We start from the raw sequence: 18,600 nt of genomic DNA on the forward strand, positions 1-18,600 counted from the left end.
TAGTTTTATCTTAAGATGGTTATATCAATATATTCAATAGACCTAATAATCAAATAAGTTCAGTGCTTAAACTTTCTGGAATTCTTTTTCCGACACAATTTAGTTTGTAAAAGCACTTTTAGTTTTGTTAGTCTAATCTGTAATTTATTTTCATAAATATTATATAACTTTAGGGTTGATACACTATACAAGCTAAATATTCGCGCTTTGATTTCGTTTTTTACTTTCAATGAAAAAATCAACTTGAAGATGTAAAAAATCATTGCCAGTCAATGACTGGAAACCATAACTAGTTGATTGACCTTTAACTTTGCACCAACTTAGTGTTTATACCATGTCTGCATAAGCGCATCCCAACTTCTGCATGAGCGTTTTCGAACTTTATTCTACATAGTTCAGAATAGGTCACTTCATTTTGAGAACTGCTCAAAGACATACCTCAAAAATAGGGCATTTATTGGTAAGCAAAAAATTGTCTGGAAGGAAGAAAAGAAAGCTATGGTGATTCATGACATTTTTTTAACTTATAGGCAATTTATAGGCGTTTTAGTCTTAAAAATCTAGCTCAAGAATTTCAAATTAGAGCATAAAAATGATGTCATCAAATGTTCCTACAGTTCGACCACAAGTTTGTCCTCATTTTTTAATCAGTCAACTTAAGCGTAGAATCTTATTTTACCCCCCCCCCCAAAAAAAAAAAAATCCTGGATTGACTTTTAGAGATTTCATCAGAAACAGCACTACAGCGTTACAAAAAAGGGGCGTCACACTTTCTTTTTATGATCTCATTTATTCAGCCACTAATAAAAAAATTACTCTTATTTCAAAGGAATGGTATAAAGATCTTTAAACACAAGTTGGCCTCAACTGGAGCTCTAGTCAAAGTTTCACTTTGATAAACACTACTTCTGTCTTCCGCCCTTTTTACAGGCCAAAGAGGCTTTGGGGGAATAGTAAAATGTAATATTGTATGCATATTTCATGATGAATAAATCTTATCTTACACGACAGGCTCGTTCAAGCAAATCAAGGACTATCTCTGAATAAGTACGAATATGACTTAGGGCTCCACTTTGAGAAGGAGTTGAGAAGAGAAGTCAGTAAAAAAGAGCCAATGGTATTTAGAACACCCAATGAACTGCGTAAGGTTAAGGATGTCAAGAGTAAAAGATTGAATCTAATGCCACATAATGTCAAAGACAATGTCAATAATGTCAAAGACATTATTGACACAAAAAGAGTCAGTTTCATTGCACTTGACGTGCTATCATGGCATACGAACCATCAGAAAAGGTTAGTAGTGGTCATTTATAACGAACACCCAGTTCCCGTGAGATGAAGCTAAAACCTATGGCCAAAGCTTATTCGGAAATTGGTACAGAGAAATCTTAAGGCCGTATGACGACAAATCTCAAGAATTGTTCTGTGTGGGGCACTTAACATCCTAGACCTTACCGTTCCATAGCTTATCCTTAAGGACTACTTCTAGAACAAAGCGTCAGATGGGTCTAAAGTACCATTGTTAGACTTAGGAAAAGCATCATGAATGAGATCAAAGCTATTTGTGAGTCGTTTGTAAAGATGTCATAGAAATCTTTGCTCTTTGCCCCATAAATTCTATGGAGCTAAATTAGGGTCATTTGAAAGATTAGCTCAAGTGAAGGGGGAAGACTTCCAAAAACAACTAGTAGCTACAAACACAATGATCTACTTATCACCTAAACTTCATATTTAGAAAAATAAAATTATAAGCCATTGGAGCACAAAATCTACCATATTACCACTTTGACTTACGCGCCAAAAAATGTTACTCTTTTACTTTGTATATGTCGGAATTTCAATATTTTTAACACTTTTGTGATTTTAGCGACGAAATACTTTATCTGCTTACCTTTGTACTTTCAAAAGAACATTACCTAACATGATATAGACGTCTGGCTATCGATATTCAAAACAGTATTTTTCAAAAGCCTGTCTAATTAAGTCCATAGTGCAACGAACTTCAATTTTTCTAGAACATACTGGAACACACTTAGTCATTTTTTACAATAGATTACAATAGAACACACTTAGTCATTTTTTACATTAGACTGGTGCACTAACATAAAAAATAAAACTTTTATGGACTTAATCAAGTTGGATTTTTAATATTTTAGTTCAGTCACAGATTTATTTTTAGGCTGTATATTAAATTTAGTTTCTTTGTCAAATTTCTAGGCTGTTTGTCTTTTGTAGGTAAGGTATTTAGAGATTTCATTAATAAATGTTGACAGTTTTGGATCTAACTTTGAAAATAAGCTTCCGAGAAATTTGGCAACGGACACGACAGATTATTGTCAATAGACTTGTCAATGTCCAAAACGCGTTTTATGAAAACAAATTAAATAGATACCTATCAGATAGGAACCAATTTGACAAAGAAAATTATTTTTAACCTCTAGGTTTAAGAAAAAAATAAACATAGTTATATTTTACTAATACCATAGTACTCGTTTCGCTGGCTGGAGTAGAATTTTGCTATACACAAAACAAAAGAACGTATTTAGAACATTTATTAAAATGAATTATTGCGGACCTCCCTCGTGGGTTTTTATACAGTATCACATTTAAACAGGCGCATTTACTTCCTAAAAAATAAGGGGGTGGAGGGGGAGGTCAAGGTGGGAGATTAGTCCTACACTTTATTTTTTTAATAGCACTCTTTCCATGTTAATGTGTCAATCATAATTTTTGTAAGCAGATTAAAAGTGAATGAGAAGCATTATTGGTGATTCAACCGTTGGTTCAAATAATGTAAGACAATCCCGTCGCTCGATACAATTTGCCCTACCCCCCATCAGTTACGGTAAAACCAGCGCAACAGTGGCTACTTGATCTATTTTGGATTAGCGGTTTTTCCATTTATCGTTCCGAAAATGGAAACATGTTTCCAAATGAAAGCAAAGTGAACAGACTGCAATTTTGAAAACCTATAAATTCTATATGTACGATTTCGCCATCTAATATTTTTAGATGGCGATGTTCAGACAGTCAATGTTGACAGTAAGCCATACTTGTAAAATACAAGTTTTACTTGTAACAACTAAAAGTTGCAGACATACTGATACACTACTTCCTTGAAGGACTTGGCTAGACTCATCATTGTCAGCTTCCTAAAAATTCCCTAATAAAATATTATTAGGTTGTTAAAGCTAAGTTTTATCTTTTCCCAAGAAAGAATCAAGCAGAACTTGGTTTTTCTGACGTATTATTTGTAAAGATCGTAAAAGTTTTACCCAAATTAAATTATTTCGTTGAGTTGGCCTCCTTTTTTTCTTACGTCTTATTTTTTTTCTCAGGTAAAACTACGTCGTGGAGGTTTTCATCACAAAAACCTTAAAACATAATATGGTAGATAATTTTATTGCTGTATATTTAACGTTTACTACTACATAGTACATAAATAATAGTAATATCAGCGGTTTTGTTTATTCCACTCTTTTCTAATGCCAGTCGAGATGAAGAGGGCTGGGCTTAGTATTAAAGTGAACTGCATTAACATTTTTTGTTATACCAGAATCTTGTAGCATGCAATGCGTTTTCTAAAAAATAACAAGATGTGCAAGGCTAGTACAGAAGTGAAATAAATAATTTTTTTGTTGTAAAAGAGTCTTGCAATATATTAAGTAATAATAAAGAAACGCTAGGTCTTACGCTACCTACACAGAGAAAAGAGGAGCCCCCCCTCTAAGAGATCAGAATCCAGAAGTTCCATCCCTGAAATTTGTTTAGAGAAGTTATCTAAAATACTTATTTGTGAGCCAGGAAAAAAAAAACAATGGCACCTTCCTCTCTAAAAATTGGATTTATGGTTAACATTAAGTCCAAAGCTGTCTTCAAGGGCGTATCTCGGATTCATGTTCAGGAGAGGGGTTGTATTTTTTCCGCAAAAGGGGGAAGGGGTACAAAAAACTATAAACGCATCATATATTTGTTTATATGCATTTTTTGGGGGGAAGGGGGTCAAAACCCGGTACCAAACCTTCCTTGTCATGGCCTTAGCTGTCTTAGATCCTATTTGACTTAGTAAATTTGCTTAATTTTTTATGACTTAATTGGACAGCAAAACACGCAGAAAAATTGAAAACTAAAATTTCAACAATGAAAGATACAAACTCTGAAAAAATCTATTAGGTAAGCTATTTGATACATTTTCCATCTGTTTTCCACATTATCAGTTTGTCTAAATTGACAAACTGAATTATATACGAAAGAATTATTATTAATTAGAATACAACTGTTAACTTCTTTCTAAAATGCTACGTGCAACAAAAAGAAGAAAAATCATACCTCAGAAGTCGGAGTTGCAAGCAAAACAGAAAATTAAGCACTCATGCTAATTTGAAAATGGTATTTATTTTTCTCAAATTTTATTACAAATTAATTACCGGCTAATTAGGGTTGACAATTCATGCTACCGTTTATCAAGTGGTTCATACCCTTCTTTTTCTATCTTCTCTTTAAACTTCAAGTAGTTTCGCTTCCTGTCAAAATGCTTCACCTGAAAAATATGTAATGATCATCAAGATTATCCTAATCATTTGAAGTTTCCACAAACCTCCTGCCTCGTACATGTCCGTGAATCCTTTATAGGGACATCATTTAGAACAGGGATAGAGAAACGTTTTAGCACTTGTATTTGTAAATATCTCAGGAAAACAGCTCATTCGTTTTCTCTGGCGCACTGATCAGGCAGACGGTTGAATGCCGTGATTTATGTGCCAGGGAGGAAAAAAAATATTTTAAAGTACACTGAAGTGGCTTGTTAATTCTAATTTATATTTTTTTTTTATTCTAACCTTTGTAATTTTTTCATTTATTTAATTTTTTATATTTTGTAAATTTATTTAAATTGTTTACTTAGATTTATATTTATTCATTATACGGTAGCTTTGTTAGAATTTTATACGATGAAGAATTCAGTATTAAATTGAATTAAATCTTCAGAAGTGACTATTGGAACAGGCTCGTACGCAATAATTTATTCTGGAGGAGTGATACTGCGATTAGGACACGAAAATAAACCATAAAAATATGGAAGTTACACAGAAAACTAAAAATTATTGAAAACAACAATCTTCAAATTATGCAAGGACAGGTCCGCAGGCTTACTTACACTCATTTTAGTCATAGGCAGTACAAACGCGCTGCCTAAGTAAAGAGTGACGTGGACACAACTGTACAAAACACGCGCAGTTGGGTTCACAAAGCTAAAAGCCTAAAATTTAACCTGTCATTTACAGATACCTTTCAGTAAGAATGAGACTAAGATAAAAAAAAAATTGCCTGGAAATCAGACAAACAGACCAAAACACAAAACCAGGTGAATCACTTTCACTGACAGCTTGAAAGGAAATCAGACATTTTTAGGCCTCTTCGGCAGTTGCTGAAATATATCTGCATAAAAGTTCTTAAGCCGAACTAGCCAGACATGACAATAAACAACAAAGAGAGATAAAACTCCACAAAAAAAAAGCCTCAAACGAGACTGCGGCCAGTAGAGAGGAAAGACTAAAATAACGCGGATATTTCGCCTGTATCCTAGACCAAAAAGAGTTGCTTCAATATTAGCTTACAAGAGGATTATTTCGCAACAGAATAGTTAACTAAGTTTCAATTTTCATAATTTTTCCTCAGTTGCTTTGATGTTCTCATTGAAGTAACTCTAATAGCTTCTTTTCCCTACGAGGATCAGTAGCGACAATTGTATTTATTATTATTGGTGGTGGTTTTATTTGTTTTAGTTTAGTGTTTTTGCTTTTTATCTTGTGCTGAGGACGCCTAGTTTGGATACAGGCGAAATATCCGCGTTATTTTAGTCTTTCCTGTCTACTGGCCGCAGTCTCGTTTGAGGTTTTTTTTTTGTGGAGTTTTATCTCTCTTTGTTGTTTATTATCTCTGCATAAATTAGAACTGAGTTTCCAAATGCAATGAAAGCTACTTTGGTACTAAGGGCACGTGAAGCTGTTACCCCAACAACTCATTGTCACATTATTTTATTGGGGAAAAACTGAGATACCCCATTTCAGTTTTCTTGTAGAAGTTGACAAATGTAGAAATAGATTGTATATACATTAAGCAACGATAAAATCAGAGGCACCATTTGGGGGGGGGGGTCAGGGGTGGGCGAATACTCATCCTAGATTTTCAGAGGGGCCCAAGCTTCCATCGCAAAGGGCCCTTTGCCGGCCATAATAATCCATTATGTCCAACATAATCCATTCTGTCCAATTGATTTGGAATTACTGCACGCCTATTACCCAAAGAGCGCAATTACCTGACGACCCTTCGGGTAATTCCGCTATTGCTATTAATCATTGTAAACTTCGAAAGTAGGTTAGATACATAATAACTGTCCCAAGTTCTGTCAAATGCCCATTCCCTAGATGATTAGGAGGGCCAGCCTGTGGTCTGGTTGAATTTTCCACTTTCAATTTAATCACATAACATCGTTGATTATGATCTTTGATGTTATAATTAATCTTAGAAGTCAGTGTGGCTGAGTTCCACATTCGGTTACAGTACATTTCCATGCAACACACGGGTGCTGAAAATCAGTTTTTACTTAGAATATTCGGTCGATGTGCTGCCAAAACTCGCATTTTTTCTTACGCGAAAGTTGGGGGGGGGGGCCAAAAGGGAGTTCATGCCCACCCCAAGATTTGGCCCAAATGGTGCCTCTGGATAAAATGGATATATTGAAAATTGATTTTCATGGATCCCTATAGCTACAAAAAATTCTTTTTTAGTTACCTACGAGACAGCCCTTGAAAAGTGCCTATGTGAAAGTGCCATGTCAAGAAGGCAAGATTTTAGAAGCCCTGTCCTCTTATCCCTATTACATAAAAAAAACTAGTTTTTTTTAACTGAAAGTAAGGAGCGACATTAAAACTTAAAACGAACAGAAATTACTCCGTATATGAAATGGGTTGTCCCCTCCGCAATCCCTAGCTAATTACGCTAAAGCTTTTAATTGTTTTAAAAAGCAGGATTGTGGCAAAGAGTCAAACTTTAGCGTAAAGAGTGAGGGATTGCGGAGGGGACAATCCATTTCATATACGGAGTAATTTCTGTTCGTTTTAAGTTTAAATGTCGGTCCTTACTTTCAGTTAAAAAAACTAGTTTTTTTTATGTAATTTCTGAACGTTTTTGAATTAATGCATGTTTGATTTTGGCTCTCCACATATAAATTATTAAAATAAAATTTGCATATTAATTCCTTTTTTGGCTAAATGGCTTTCTCTTAGTTTTGATCAGACGATTCTGAGAAATAAGGGATGGGGAAGGAGGCCTAGTTGCCATGCAATTTTTTGGTTACATAAAAAGGCAACTACAAATGTTAATTTTAACGAATTTTTTTTATTAGTAAAAAATATACGTAACTTAAGAATTAACTTACGTAACAAACTTTTATATTCTTAAATTTTTATTATGTATATGAGGGGATTTGTACCCTTGTTCTTTACACTAAATCGTAAGTTTTGTCCCAATTCTTTAAGAATGACCCCTGAATCAGAAAGGCCGTAGAATAAATAGTTGAAATTACTAAAAATACTATAGCATAAAGAGCGATGTATTTATCTCCTCCTAAATACCTCGCTCTTTATGCTAAAGTATTTTTAGAACCCCTCATATGCGTAATAATCTCTGTTCGTTTTAAGTTTCAATGCTACTCCTTACTTTCAATTGAAAAAACTTTTCCATGTTTATTTTTTCATTGTTTTTTTATAGTAATTTTAGAAACTCCTTCGCCCTTTTCATTGAATTTCTGTTCCCCCATGACATATTTCTCCAAGGAAAGATCCTCCCATATAGCCCCCTCCCCTCAACCCCACCCCAAAAACCAAAAAAATCCCCTGAAAACGTCTGTACACTTCCCAATAACCATTATTATATGTAAAAACTGGTCGAAGTTTGTAACTTGCAGCCCCTCTCCCAGGGACTGTGGGGGAGTAAGTCATTCCCTAAGACATAGTTATTATGGTTTTTGACTATGCGGAACAAAATGATCATCTCAAAATTTTGATCCGCTGACTTTGGAGAAAAAATGAGCGTGGGAGGGGGCCTAGATGCCCTCCAATTTTTTTGGTCACTTAAAAAGGGCACTAGAACTTTTCATTTCCGTTAGAATGAGCCTTCTTGCGGCATTCTAGGACCACTTGGTCGATACGATGACCCCTGGGAAAAAACAAAACAAAACAAACAAACAAATAAACACGCAGTCATTCTATGACTTTTAGGGGGTGTTTTCCCCTATTTTCTAAAATAAGGCAAATTTTCTCAGGCTCGTAACTTTTGATGGGAAAGACTAAACTTGATTAAACTTATATATTTAAAACCAGCATTAAAATGCGATTCTTTTGATGTAGCTATTGGTATGAAAATTCCATTTTTTAGATTGAGCTTAGATTTACTATTGAGCCAGGTCGCTCCTTACTACAGTTCGTTACCACGAACTGTTTGATAAGACTTGGCAAGGACACTAGATCTTATATCTCGCCAAGTTTCGTTGAGATCTGACAACCTCTTCAGACAAATGTCGATATGAAACAAACTTAGATACCTCCCCTTCTTCTTCATGAAGTTCGGATCAAGTTCTAATGTCTAAAAGATAATTAGGACAATAAACCCGACTTTTCACTCGCTTTATTCGATATCTGACAATCAATTACAAGATGCCAGGACACACTCTATCCCCTCTCTATGGTTAGAATGACGGATCTACCCGTCTTAGTCGCTTAATATACAGTTTTTGATACTTTTAAATCTATTGGCTATCAGAGAATTTTCAATCGATAGCAACTTCTCCTCTTTGGGGCCAAATAGTAGTTTGGTGCCACACAATAACAAAAAACGCTACTTTCCCATAACAAAATCTTTTTGATCATTTAAATAGTACACTAAAACTTTATTTTTCCGTTCGAATGAGCCATATCCCAACCTTCTAAGACAATTGATGCGATAAAATTACCTCTAGAAAAAAGAAAATCAGAATTAAAACGTCTTCGTGATAATCCTTATGGAAAAAAATACGCAAATTCGACATTTATCGAAACTTAAAACCTCTAGAGTAGGGATCTCTGATATGCTGAATCCAAAGGTGTGATTTTTATTAAGATCGCTTGAGATTTTTGGGGAAGTATCCCCCTGTTTCCAAAATCAGGCAAATTTCCTCACCTTCGTAGTTTTTCTTTATGTAACGTTAAACTTAACGGGTTTTATACACTTGGATCTACTGTAATGTCTTAATTATTACCAAAATTACTTTATTTAGAGTTTCGGTTTTTATTGGTCAAGTCACTCCTTACTTGCAGTTAGTTACCAAGGTTTGAAACTAAACTTTGCTCCATTACTTTTAAAGCAACTAAATGTCACTTGCCACTGCTTCTGAACAAAGTTTACATTCTCCTTTATTTTGTTAAGCTTCGTAGGAAAGCTATTTCAACTCTTATTAATGTCACATAATTAAAATGCCGTGAAGCAAAGAGCGATAGAAGAAAAACGATAGGTCTAAATTTAAGTATTGTAAATCTTTAGTTCCTGACACTCTTATGACAGGTCTGGCCATGAAATACGAACAGTTTCTGAAAAAAAATGTTTATCGACCTTTTTCTTGCATTGAGAACACGAAGAAATGAAACAAAATCAAGCTATTAAAGCGCCAAGGACACAAAAACAAATACATTCTTCACCCCTGGATACATCATAGGCCTTATAAAACCTGAAAAAGGGATCTTTTAGATTTTTTTTTTTTTGGTTTTTCGTCAGTTAAACCGTTGAAATAAATAAGCAAAACTAGTTTCTTAAATATGACGGCGTTTTTCGTCCGTAAAAATTCATACATTAACAGTATGTTGACTCCAAGAGTAAAATAATAGTATCCCCCTGTGAGTTTAAGCACCCAGTCCCCCTACTCTTTCCCTCTATGGTGGTTTAAGATCACAAACATTTAATGGCGATTCGACCAATTCTGCCATCTACATTACTAAAGTCATAGATGACGTTATTATTAACTACAGTCATAGATGGTGACATGTTTTCTTTTCCAACGATATATTTTCAGCTTCTGGGCAGTTTTCGTTTGAGATAAAGTCTGGTCGTTTGAGATAACAAGTGACTCAACAGAATTTTTAGCTTCTAAGCTGTTTTCCATTGATTTTATGAAATCTATTTGTTTTTTGGACTTAGAATTATTTAATCGTTTTCGGAATTTTTGGGGACTTATTTTGGGAGGCTGAGAATTTCTCGATATGTTTCCGAGAATTTCAAGAATGATGCGCTATCTGGTATTGTTTAATTATTCCCGTTGTCAGTGAAACAATACAATACATCATGTGATAGCTCTCATATCTGGTCTTTTGAGACATAGATACTGTGGCGGACCATACTCCGATGTACAATTGGAGTTGCTAGCACCGTTTTTGGCATGATTCAAAGAGTATATATCGTGGGTTCCGAGAATTTCTCGAGAATTTAAATTCTCAAGAATTTAAATTCTCAAGAATTTCTCGAAAATCTTATCGAGAATTTCAAGAATGATGCGTTATATGGTATAGCGTAATCATTCATGCTGTCAGTGTAACAATACAATATATTCTGCGACAGCCCTCACATCTGGTCATTTGAAATAACAACTGAGTCAATAAGATTTTTAGGTTCTAGGGATTTTTTAATTGATTTTATGGTATATTTTACTTAAAATATTTTTTTGACTTAGAACTATGTAGAGACACCAAGAATTTCTCGGTATGTTTTCGCTAATTTCAAAAATGATGCGTCATCTGGTATTGCGAAATTATTCAAGTAGTCAATGAAACAATAAAATACATCCTATGACAGCCCTCACATCTGGTCGTTTGAGATAACAAGTGAGTCAACATAATTTTTAGCATCTAATCTGTTTTCATTGATTTTATGAAATTAATGGTTTTTTTGGACTTAGGGACTTAAAACTATGTATGGACACCGAGAATTTCTTGGTATATTTCCAAGAATTTCCAAAATGATGCGTTATCTGGTATTGCGTAATTATTCATGATGTCAGAAAATACACAAAACAATACATCATGTGTCAGCCCTCACATCTGGTCTTTCCAAGATACAGATACTGTGGCAGCCTGTACTTTCATGTACTATTGGACTTAGTAACACATTTTTTGGCATCATTCCAAGAATATGCATCCTGGTTTCCAAGAATTTCGTGGTATGTTTCCGAGAATTTTAAGAATGATGCATTATCTGGTATTACGTAGTCATTCATGCTGTCTGTGAAACAATAAAATACATCCTGTGACAGCCCTAATATCTCGTCTATTGAGACCACAAGTGAGTCAACAACATTTTTAGCTTCTAAGCAGTATTCCATTGATTTTATGAAATCTGTTTTTTTTTCGTGACTTACAATTATTATCATTTTAATTTGAAAATTATTGGTGAATTATTTTGGGACACCAAGAATTTATAGAATAATGCACAAAAATTATTTTGGTACATCGACTTTTTCTTAGTATGTTTCCAAGAATTTCAAAATCATGCGTTATCTGGTATTGCGTAATCATTCTGGTTTTCGAGAATTTCATGGCATGTTTCCAATACTTTCAAGAATGATGCGTCATCTGGTATAGCATAATCGTTCATGCAGTCGATGAAACAAGTCAATACATGAAAGCCCTCACATCTGGTCTTTTGAGATAACAACTGAGTCAAAAGCATTTTCTAGCTTCTAAGCAGTTTTCCATTGACTTAATGAAATTTACGTGTTTTTTGGGACTTACAATTATTTTATTTTTTGGACACCAAGCATTTCTTGGCATATTTCCGAGAATTTCAAGAATGAAACATTAAATGATATTGCATAATCATTAATGTTGTCAGTGAAACCGTACAATAGATCTTGTGACAGCCCTCACGTCTCATCTTTTGAGATAACAACTCAGTCAACATTGTTAACTTCTAAGCAGTTTTCTACTGATTTTATGGGATTTATGTTGCCTATTTTTGGGGCTTATATTATTTTAATTTTTTGTTACTTAGAATTATTGGAAAATTTCAAGAATGATGCGTTATCTGGTATTGCGTAATTATTAATGTTGTCAGTGAAACAATAAACCACAGAAACTGGGCTGCCAATATAATAAACTGGGCTGCCACAGATACTGTGGCAGCCCATATTCCGATGTACTATTGGAGTAGCTAAAATCTTTTTGGGCAACATTCCAAGAACATGTATCCTGTTCTCCGAGAATGTATTGATATGTTTCCTAGAATTTCAAGAATGATGTTGTATCTGGTATGGCGTAATCAATCAGTCATTCAGTATTGATTTTGAGTTCATGATGTACAGAACTTTTATTTTTCGATTTAAACATATTATCCGTTGGCAAAGGATTATAGTTTCGTTACAGTAATTATACTGAAATAACGAATTTAGTTCAAAAGTATGAAAATTCCCTAGGGAGCTTTGTAAAGGATTCTTTTGAATTTAAATTAATTGGATGTTGGCTGTTTGACAGCATGAAGAGTAAAAAACTGATTTTATTTCGGACTTTGGCTTATTGTCCATAATTGTTGGATACACCATCATGATGGGATATGTACATTCGTCAGTGCTTAATTTCGTGTAATCTAAAATTAAAGAAGGAGTAACTGATGAAGTTATTGCAAACCATGCTGTTGGTTTTTTCGACGATAAGCCTAATATGGCGACAAAAATAGAACTTTGGTCAAGTGTTTACGAGGGTGAACGTGTACAAAGACGCCAAGGCTAACAAGCTAATTATCGTCATATTAAGAACATGATAGAAATCTTCCAGATATGCGATACCGAAAATTTGTCTTTGCCGACATATGTGATAATTTTGCCTACCGAGGTTCCTGATATTCCAGCTGTGGTTTATTCTAGCTTCGACTCAACCCGTTATAATATACAGGAAAAACGGAGTATAGTGTGAGTAAAAGAAAAGAGGAAAAAGAAAATGACCTAAAAAACTAAACAACAGTTCACCTTACTTAAAAACAATTAAAACATACAAAAGCAAAAGCAAAACATTCATTGAATCAAAATAGCGCAGCCTGGGTGCCGACGAATTCTACTATTATAAGCTTCTATGCTTTTTCTGATAGAAGCATTCGGTTCTATAATGCCGCATCTTTTAATGACGCAGGAGTTGCTTGACCTGGTGGAAGGGCAAGCAGGTATTTGGCATGCCGGAAATATATTTGCCGAAGCTCTTTCGTCTTGGTTATCGTAAACGTACACCAAAAAAGTGCAAGGTATAGGAACTTTGGGAGTGCAGAGTCATTGTAAAGTTTCGATAGCAGTTTGCGGTTGAGTCACAGTTTGTTTACTACCAAGCTTCCGTATGCAGTTGCAGTTCTACGTTGGAAATGAAGAATCAAGAGCCTTCTAGTTGCTTTAAGAGTGTCATCGATAGGAAGCCCTAAATATTTCATTTGTGATTTTGGGAAAACTGGTGCACTGTCGAGATTTTTAGTAAATCCTGCTCGAGTTTCATCCCAGTTGAACAGAACCACGTCCGATTTTTCTCTATGGAATGTAAGGTTAATCTTAGCATATTCTTTACTTAAAATAGCAAAATTTCTTTCGAACGACTGTACTGTTGGACTGGGGTTAAAAATATCCTCTGCATAAGCGATAAGTGACACATCAATCTCTTTTAAAATACACGAAGGAACTGTGCTGGATTGGGTGTTCAGCATACGGTTATTGAAGGCAACTGGAGAGGTAAGGGCACCCTGTCTGACGCCTCGATGGACTGGAATAACGAAACGTGTTATGGTCCCATCAGGTAGCCTGATTACAACAGCAAGATGGTTATACAGATCATACAAAGCACGAATGGCAGACGTGTCAACTCCACGTTTATATAGCTCAAGGAGAATTTGTGCGTGAATTAGAGAGTCGAAAACATGGCTTACATCGTGACTCCCTAGGACAAACGAATCACCAGACTTATCAACATCTATAAGTATTGACGATAGTGCAGTAAGCGCGTGGGCACACCCTAGGCTTTTTGGAAGCCAAACTGATATGGCGGCAGGTAGCATTTATCTGTAAGTTCTGGCATTACGAGTGTTTAAAAAATCTTACAGAAAGTAGTAGCAACGGTAAAAGGGCAATATGAAGAACACTCATTCAGCGATTTATTCTTTTTTGGAACAGGAGTAAGACGACCAGAAGAGAACGAGGTTGGAACTATTCCAGTTGTGAACACCATTTGGAACATGAGATTAAGGTGACAAAATAGTAGGGGACTTCCAAGAAGAATGTGTTTAGCACAAATATTATCTGTACCCCTCGAAAAAAGTTTCTTAATTTTTTGCGCAGAATTCCTTATGTCAGACAGTAAAACACTAAACGTGGGTACAGTCTTTTTTGACAGTATCCGATTGAGTTCACATTCAAGGGGATATTCTACTTTGGAATCAGGTTCTGAAAACTCTTTCAAAAAATTCTGTTACCAGGCCTCAACAGAGATATGATCTGACAGAGCATCTCTTTCACTCTGGTTGAGGGTAAAACGTTTCCACAGAAGCGTCGGATTACTCATTATCTTTTCTGAAAAATCATAGTGGCTCTACGTTTTTGCAGTTCTTTGGAAAAATGACGCTTTGTGGAAATCCGTATTTGGTTCACTATGCCGTTCTTGGGTCTCCCGCATTCTATCCATATACCTAGCAAAAATTTGGCCTTTTGGAAGGCTTCAACAAGGGATGGGCTCCCGGACCAGCCCTTAACTTGTGACATAGCACGGACTCTGGATCGAGGGAAAAAGTGCGATTCCGCTTGTAGTAGCGCATGCGAAATAAGTGACGAGTACATATTTAGTTGTACACGAATTTCAGACGTGGGAAAAGGTACTGATGTTTGGAGCAAGTCAAAAGGTATTTTTATCTTTGAAAGTAGATTATCAAGCCAGTAGTGATACTGAGTCAAATCGGTTTTATTCCATTCAATGATTGTTCTCCCTTTTAAAGACCGATTTGCGCGCATTCGCTAAAATGGTGCACTGATTCAGAACGATAGCGGTAAATGGTCAGAAACAAAAAATTCACAGAGCCCATCTACTGTTAATGAGCTACTAAAAATATTACTAGATACAAGGACATGATCAAGGTTAGACACTGATTCAGTAGGGTGAATATACGTGAAGTCACCCGCTTTCGGTAGAAGAGCACTTTCATTTGGAATCAGACTAAGCAGAAGAGCTGAACGCGAGCTTTCCCTTTTGGATATATCACAATTAAAGTCCCCCAATAAAATCCAATGGAGATGAGAAGCACTAATATTATTCATACATTTCCCCAGTTCTTTGCAGGCTAGAGCAAACTTCATTTCGGAGCAATCGTCTCTGCAGTCGGTGAGCAGGTACACATTTATTATAACAGTCTCGCCAACTCAAACTGCTAAGAAATTGTCGAAACTAGCGAACAATTCAGAGTTGATATGCCCACTTAATAGCGTAGCAAGTCCACTTGAGGGGCGCCCTCGTTTCTTAGGTTTTTTCGCTGGTACAAAATGGAACATGTGTGAGGGTGAGGCATCGAATATATTTCTACTGTCGTTAGACAGAAAGTGTTATTGGAGACAAATAATTTCTTCGGTGAGGCAGAGCTGTTCAAGCACGGTAATTTTGGTACTAAGACTACAATTTATATACCAGGAGACGAAATGCTTGTCAATATAAAATTCATTAATTTTGGGCGTTTGAGGTCATTAACTTCGCTGACTTGTTAGATGGGCAGCTAGCGTGGTAGCATGTGTGTCCGGCGCTTGTGCAACTTAGGCAAAGCATCGCATTCTGGCAGGGATTTTCTTTCGTTGCACCATGGTTATTTTGAGCACAATGGACACACTTCGATACGTCTTTACACTGGGCCGCTGTGTGGACAGATTCATGGCAGTTGTAGTAACGTTTCGGAAGAAAGACGAATTCTTGAATTCTGAAACTTTCAAAGCCCACTTTCACTGACAGTTTTGTGGCAGTATCCAGGGATTCACGACTTGGAAAATACAGCTTGAATGCACGTGATTTTCCACATTGTTTGGCTTTCTCACATCAAGAAACTAGACTGAATGACCTCTGTGTCAAGGGGTTCAGGAATCCCTATAATCAGTCCTGTGTACAAAGGGTTTTTTTTACTTTGGCAAAGGATTCTAAATTTTTATTTTTGGTTGCTAGTGCTATTTTTTACGCCATAGCCCTGTGAGCTACAGCCATGCACCAACCGTTCCCTCCAGGCTTTATTTCAACTTTGGTGGCGTCTAGAGCCTCGCCACATGCAGATTCGATAAAGTTCTTTCGTTCCAGTGGTGTTTTCAAGGGTGGGTTTTTTTTACAACAACAGAGTATCATAGCTTTTGCAGGACGTAAAGTTCACTAGAGGGGATGGCATGGTTAGAAACGTGGAACTCTACTTTGTTAACACGTTCCATAAAGCCGTCAAAACGACGACACATGTCGTTTCCTCTAGTAGTTATAGATGCATTTATCTCCTCCATACAAGCCGGGACTTCTGTAGGTTCACAAGTAACAAAGGTAGGCAAGGCACGATTTTCCTTTGCTGACTTGACAAAGAATTTGGCTATATCCAAAACATTTTCAGCATCTTTCAGAGACTTGCGAAAGGGGTCCGGTAGACCAGATTTTAACAGCAACAGTTCTTTTGCACTTAGAATGTAATCTCTACTGAAAAATTCCACAGCATGGCTTACAATCAGCTGGTGTCTTATGTCAGCGAGCATTGACCTCGACACAAAGTTCAATGCCGCATTCCAAACGATATTATTTTTATCCATTTTCACTGCTAATCAGGCCGCAGTAACCAGTGTAAAATCAGTGCAAGGGCGAGCCAAGCTCGTAATCAAGCGTCAGTTAATTCAGAATAAATTATCTCACAGGAATGATTCACAATGAATGAAGAAACCTAGGAACAAGGGAAGTGTAAGGACCCCTAAACTATTCCCCGTAAATTAATACCGGCGGACACGATACGTCGCTTGCGAGAGGCTCTTTTTCTTCTTTTGCTTGTTCCCAGTATGCTTCTTAATAATATGAAATCAAAATTATCTACGGTCACTGAAATAATCCGAGTTTAAACCACTGAATTAATGCAGGTTTAAAATAAAAATAAAATATATTCACTCAGAATCTAGGTCAAGTTGAACCATAGCAAATATTATGAAATAACAACTGAATTACCTGCGGTCACTTAATTAATTCAAGTCCAAAAACAGGCTTTAAAATCCAATAGATCGAAAGAGGTGTTCGCACTTGCAAGACTAAATCCTGCGACAGCCCTAACATGCTGTGTTGTGAGATAACAAATAAGCCAACAATATTTTTTAGCCTGCGCACACGCTTACTGAGCCCAAATGAACCTAACTCAAAATCGGTTAACGTTATGTAATCTAAGTGAAAAATCAGCTATGGTGTCATCTATACCCTAAAATTTTCATTTTTTAATGAGCGCTAAGAAAAATGAGCACTAAATTCGTCCTTGCATCAGTTAAAAAATCCGATGCATTATTCTACAAATTGTCGGTGTCCCAAAATAATTCTCCAATAAATTCTAAGTCCAAAAAAATAATAATTGTATGTCCCTAAAAAACTGTAAATTTCATGATTCATGAAAAACTCCTTAGAAGCTTAAAAATTTTTTTGACTCTCAAAAGACCTGATATGAGTCTAAGTCTTAAAAAAAACATTATATCTCATACAATCAATTAAAAACTACTGAAAAGCTAAAAAGTTGTTGACTCAGTGGGCATCTCGAATGACCAAATGTGAGGGTTGTCACTGAATGTATTGTATAGTTTCACTGACAACATGGATGATTACGCAATACCAGATACCGCATCATTCTTGAAATTCGTGGTAGCATACCAAGAAATTCCCGGAAACCAGGATACATATTCTGGGAATGACAGCAAAAAGGTGTTAGCAACTTCATTAATAATTCAAAGTATGGTCTGCCACAGTATCTGTGTCTCAAAAGGCCAAATGTGAGGGCTGTCACATAACGTATTGTATTGTGTTACTGACAACATGGATATTGACGCAATACCAGATAACGCATCATTCTTGAAATTCTCGGAAACATACCAAGAAATTCTTGATGTCCCAAAATAGTTCCATGTCAAAAAAAAATCTAAGTCCCTAAAAATTTTGTTGACTCAGTTTTTATTTCAATAGACTACATGCGACGGCTGTTAGAGGATGTATTGTATTGTTTCACTGACAACTTGAATGATTACTCAAAACCAGATTAGGCATCGTTCTTGAACTTCCAGGAAACATTCCAAGAAATTCTTAGTGTCCCATAATAATTTCAAGTCCCACAAAAAATCTAAATAAAAAATGAAATAGCGCGAAGTTCCGAAAAAAACTTTAGATTTCAAGTACTGTTGACTCAGTTGTTATTTCAAAAGCCCAGATGTGAGGGGTGCCATGAATGTATTATATTGTCTAATTGATAACATGAATGATTACGCAGTACCAGATATTATTTCATTGACAACTTGAATAATTACGCAATACC

General features: G+C 35.8%; 1 protein-coding gene across 3 annotated transcripts in view; it reads right to left on the reverse strand.

Moving 5' to 3' along the window:
- Positions 1–18,600, reverse strand: part of LOC136028975 (cytochrome c oxidase assembly factor 6 homolog) — a 67,063-nt gene that overhangs the window by 13,238 nt on the left and 35,225 nt on the right. For all 3 annotated transcript variants that reach the window (XM_065706972.1, XM_065706973.1, XM_065706971.1), the window contains one exon: positions 4,479–4,540. In XM_065706972.1, coding sequence (XP_065563044.1) covers positions 4,479–4,540 — 62 coding nt within the window. The remainder of the gene's footprint in view (positions 1–4,478; positions 4,541–18,600) is intronic.

The sequence above is a fragment of the Artemia franciscana genome, chromosome 7, assembly GCF_032884065.1.
Source record: "Artemia franciscana chromosome 7, ASM3288406v1, whole genome shotgun sequence".
In the NCBI taxonomy this organism is placed as follows: Eukaryota; Metazoa; Arthropoda; class Branchiopoda; order Anostraca; family Artemiidae; genus Artemia; species Artemia franciscana.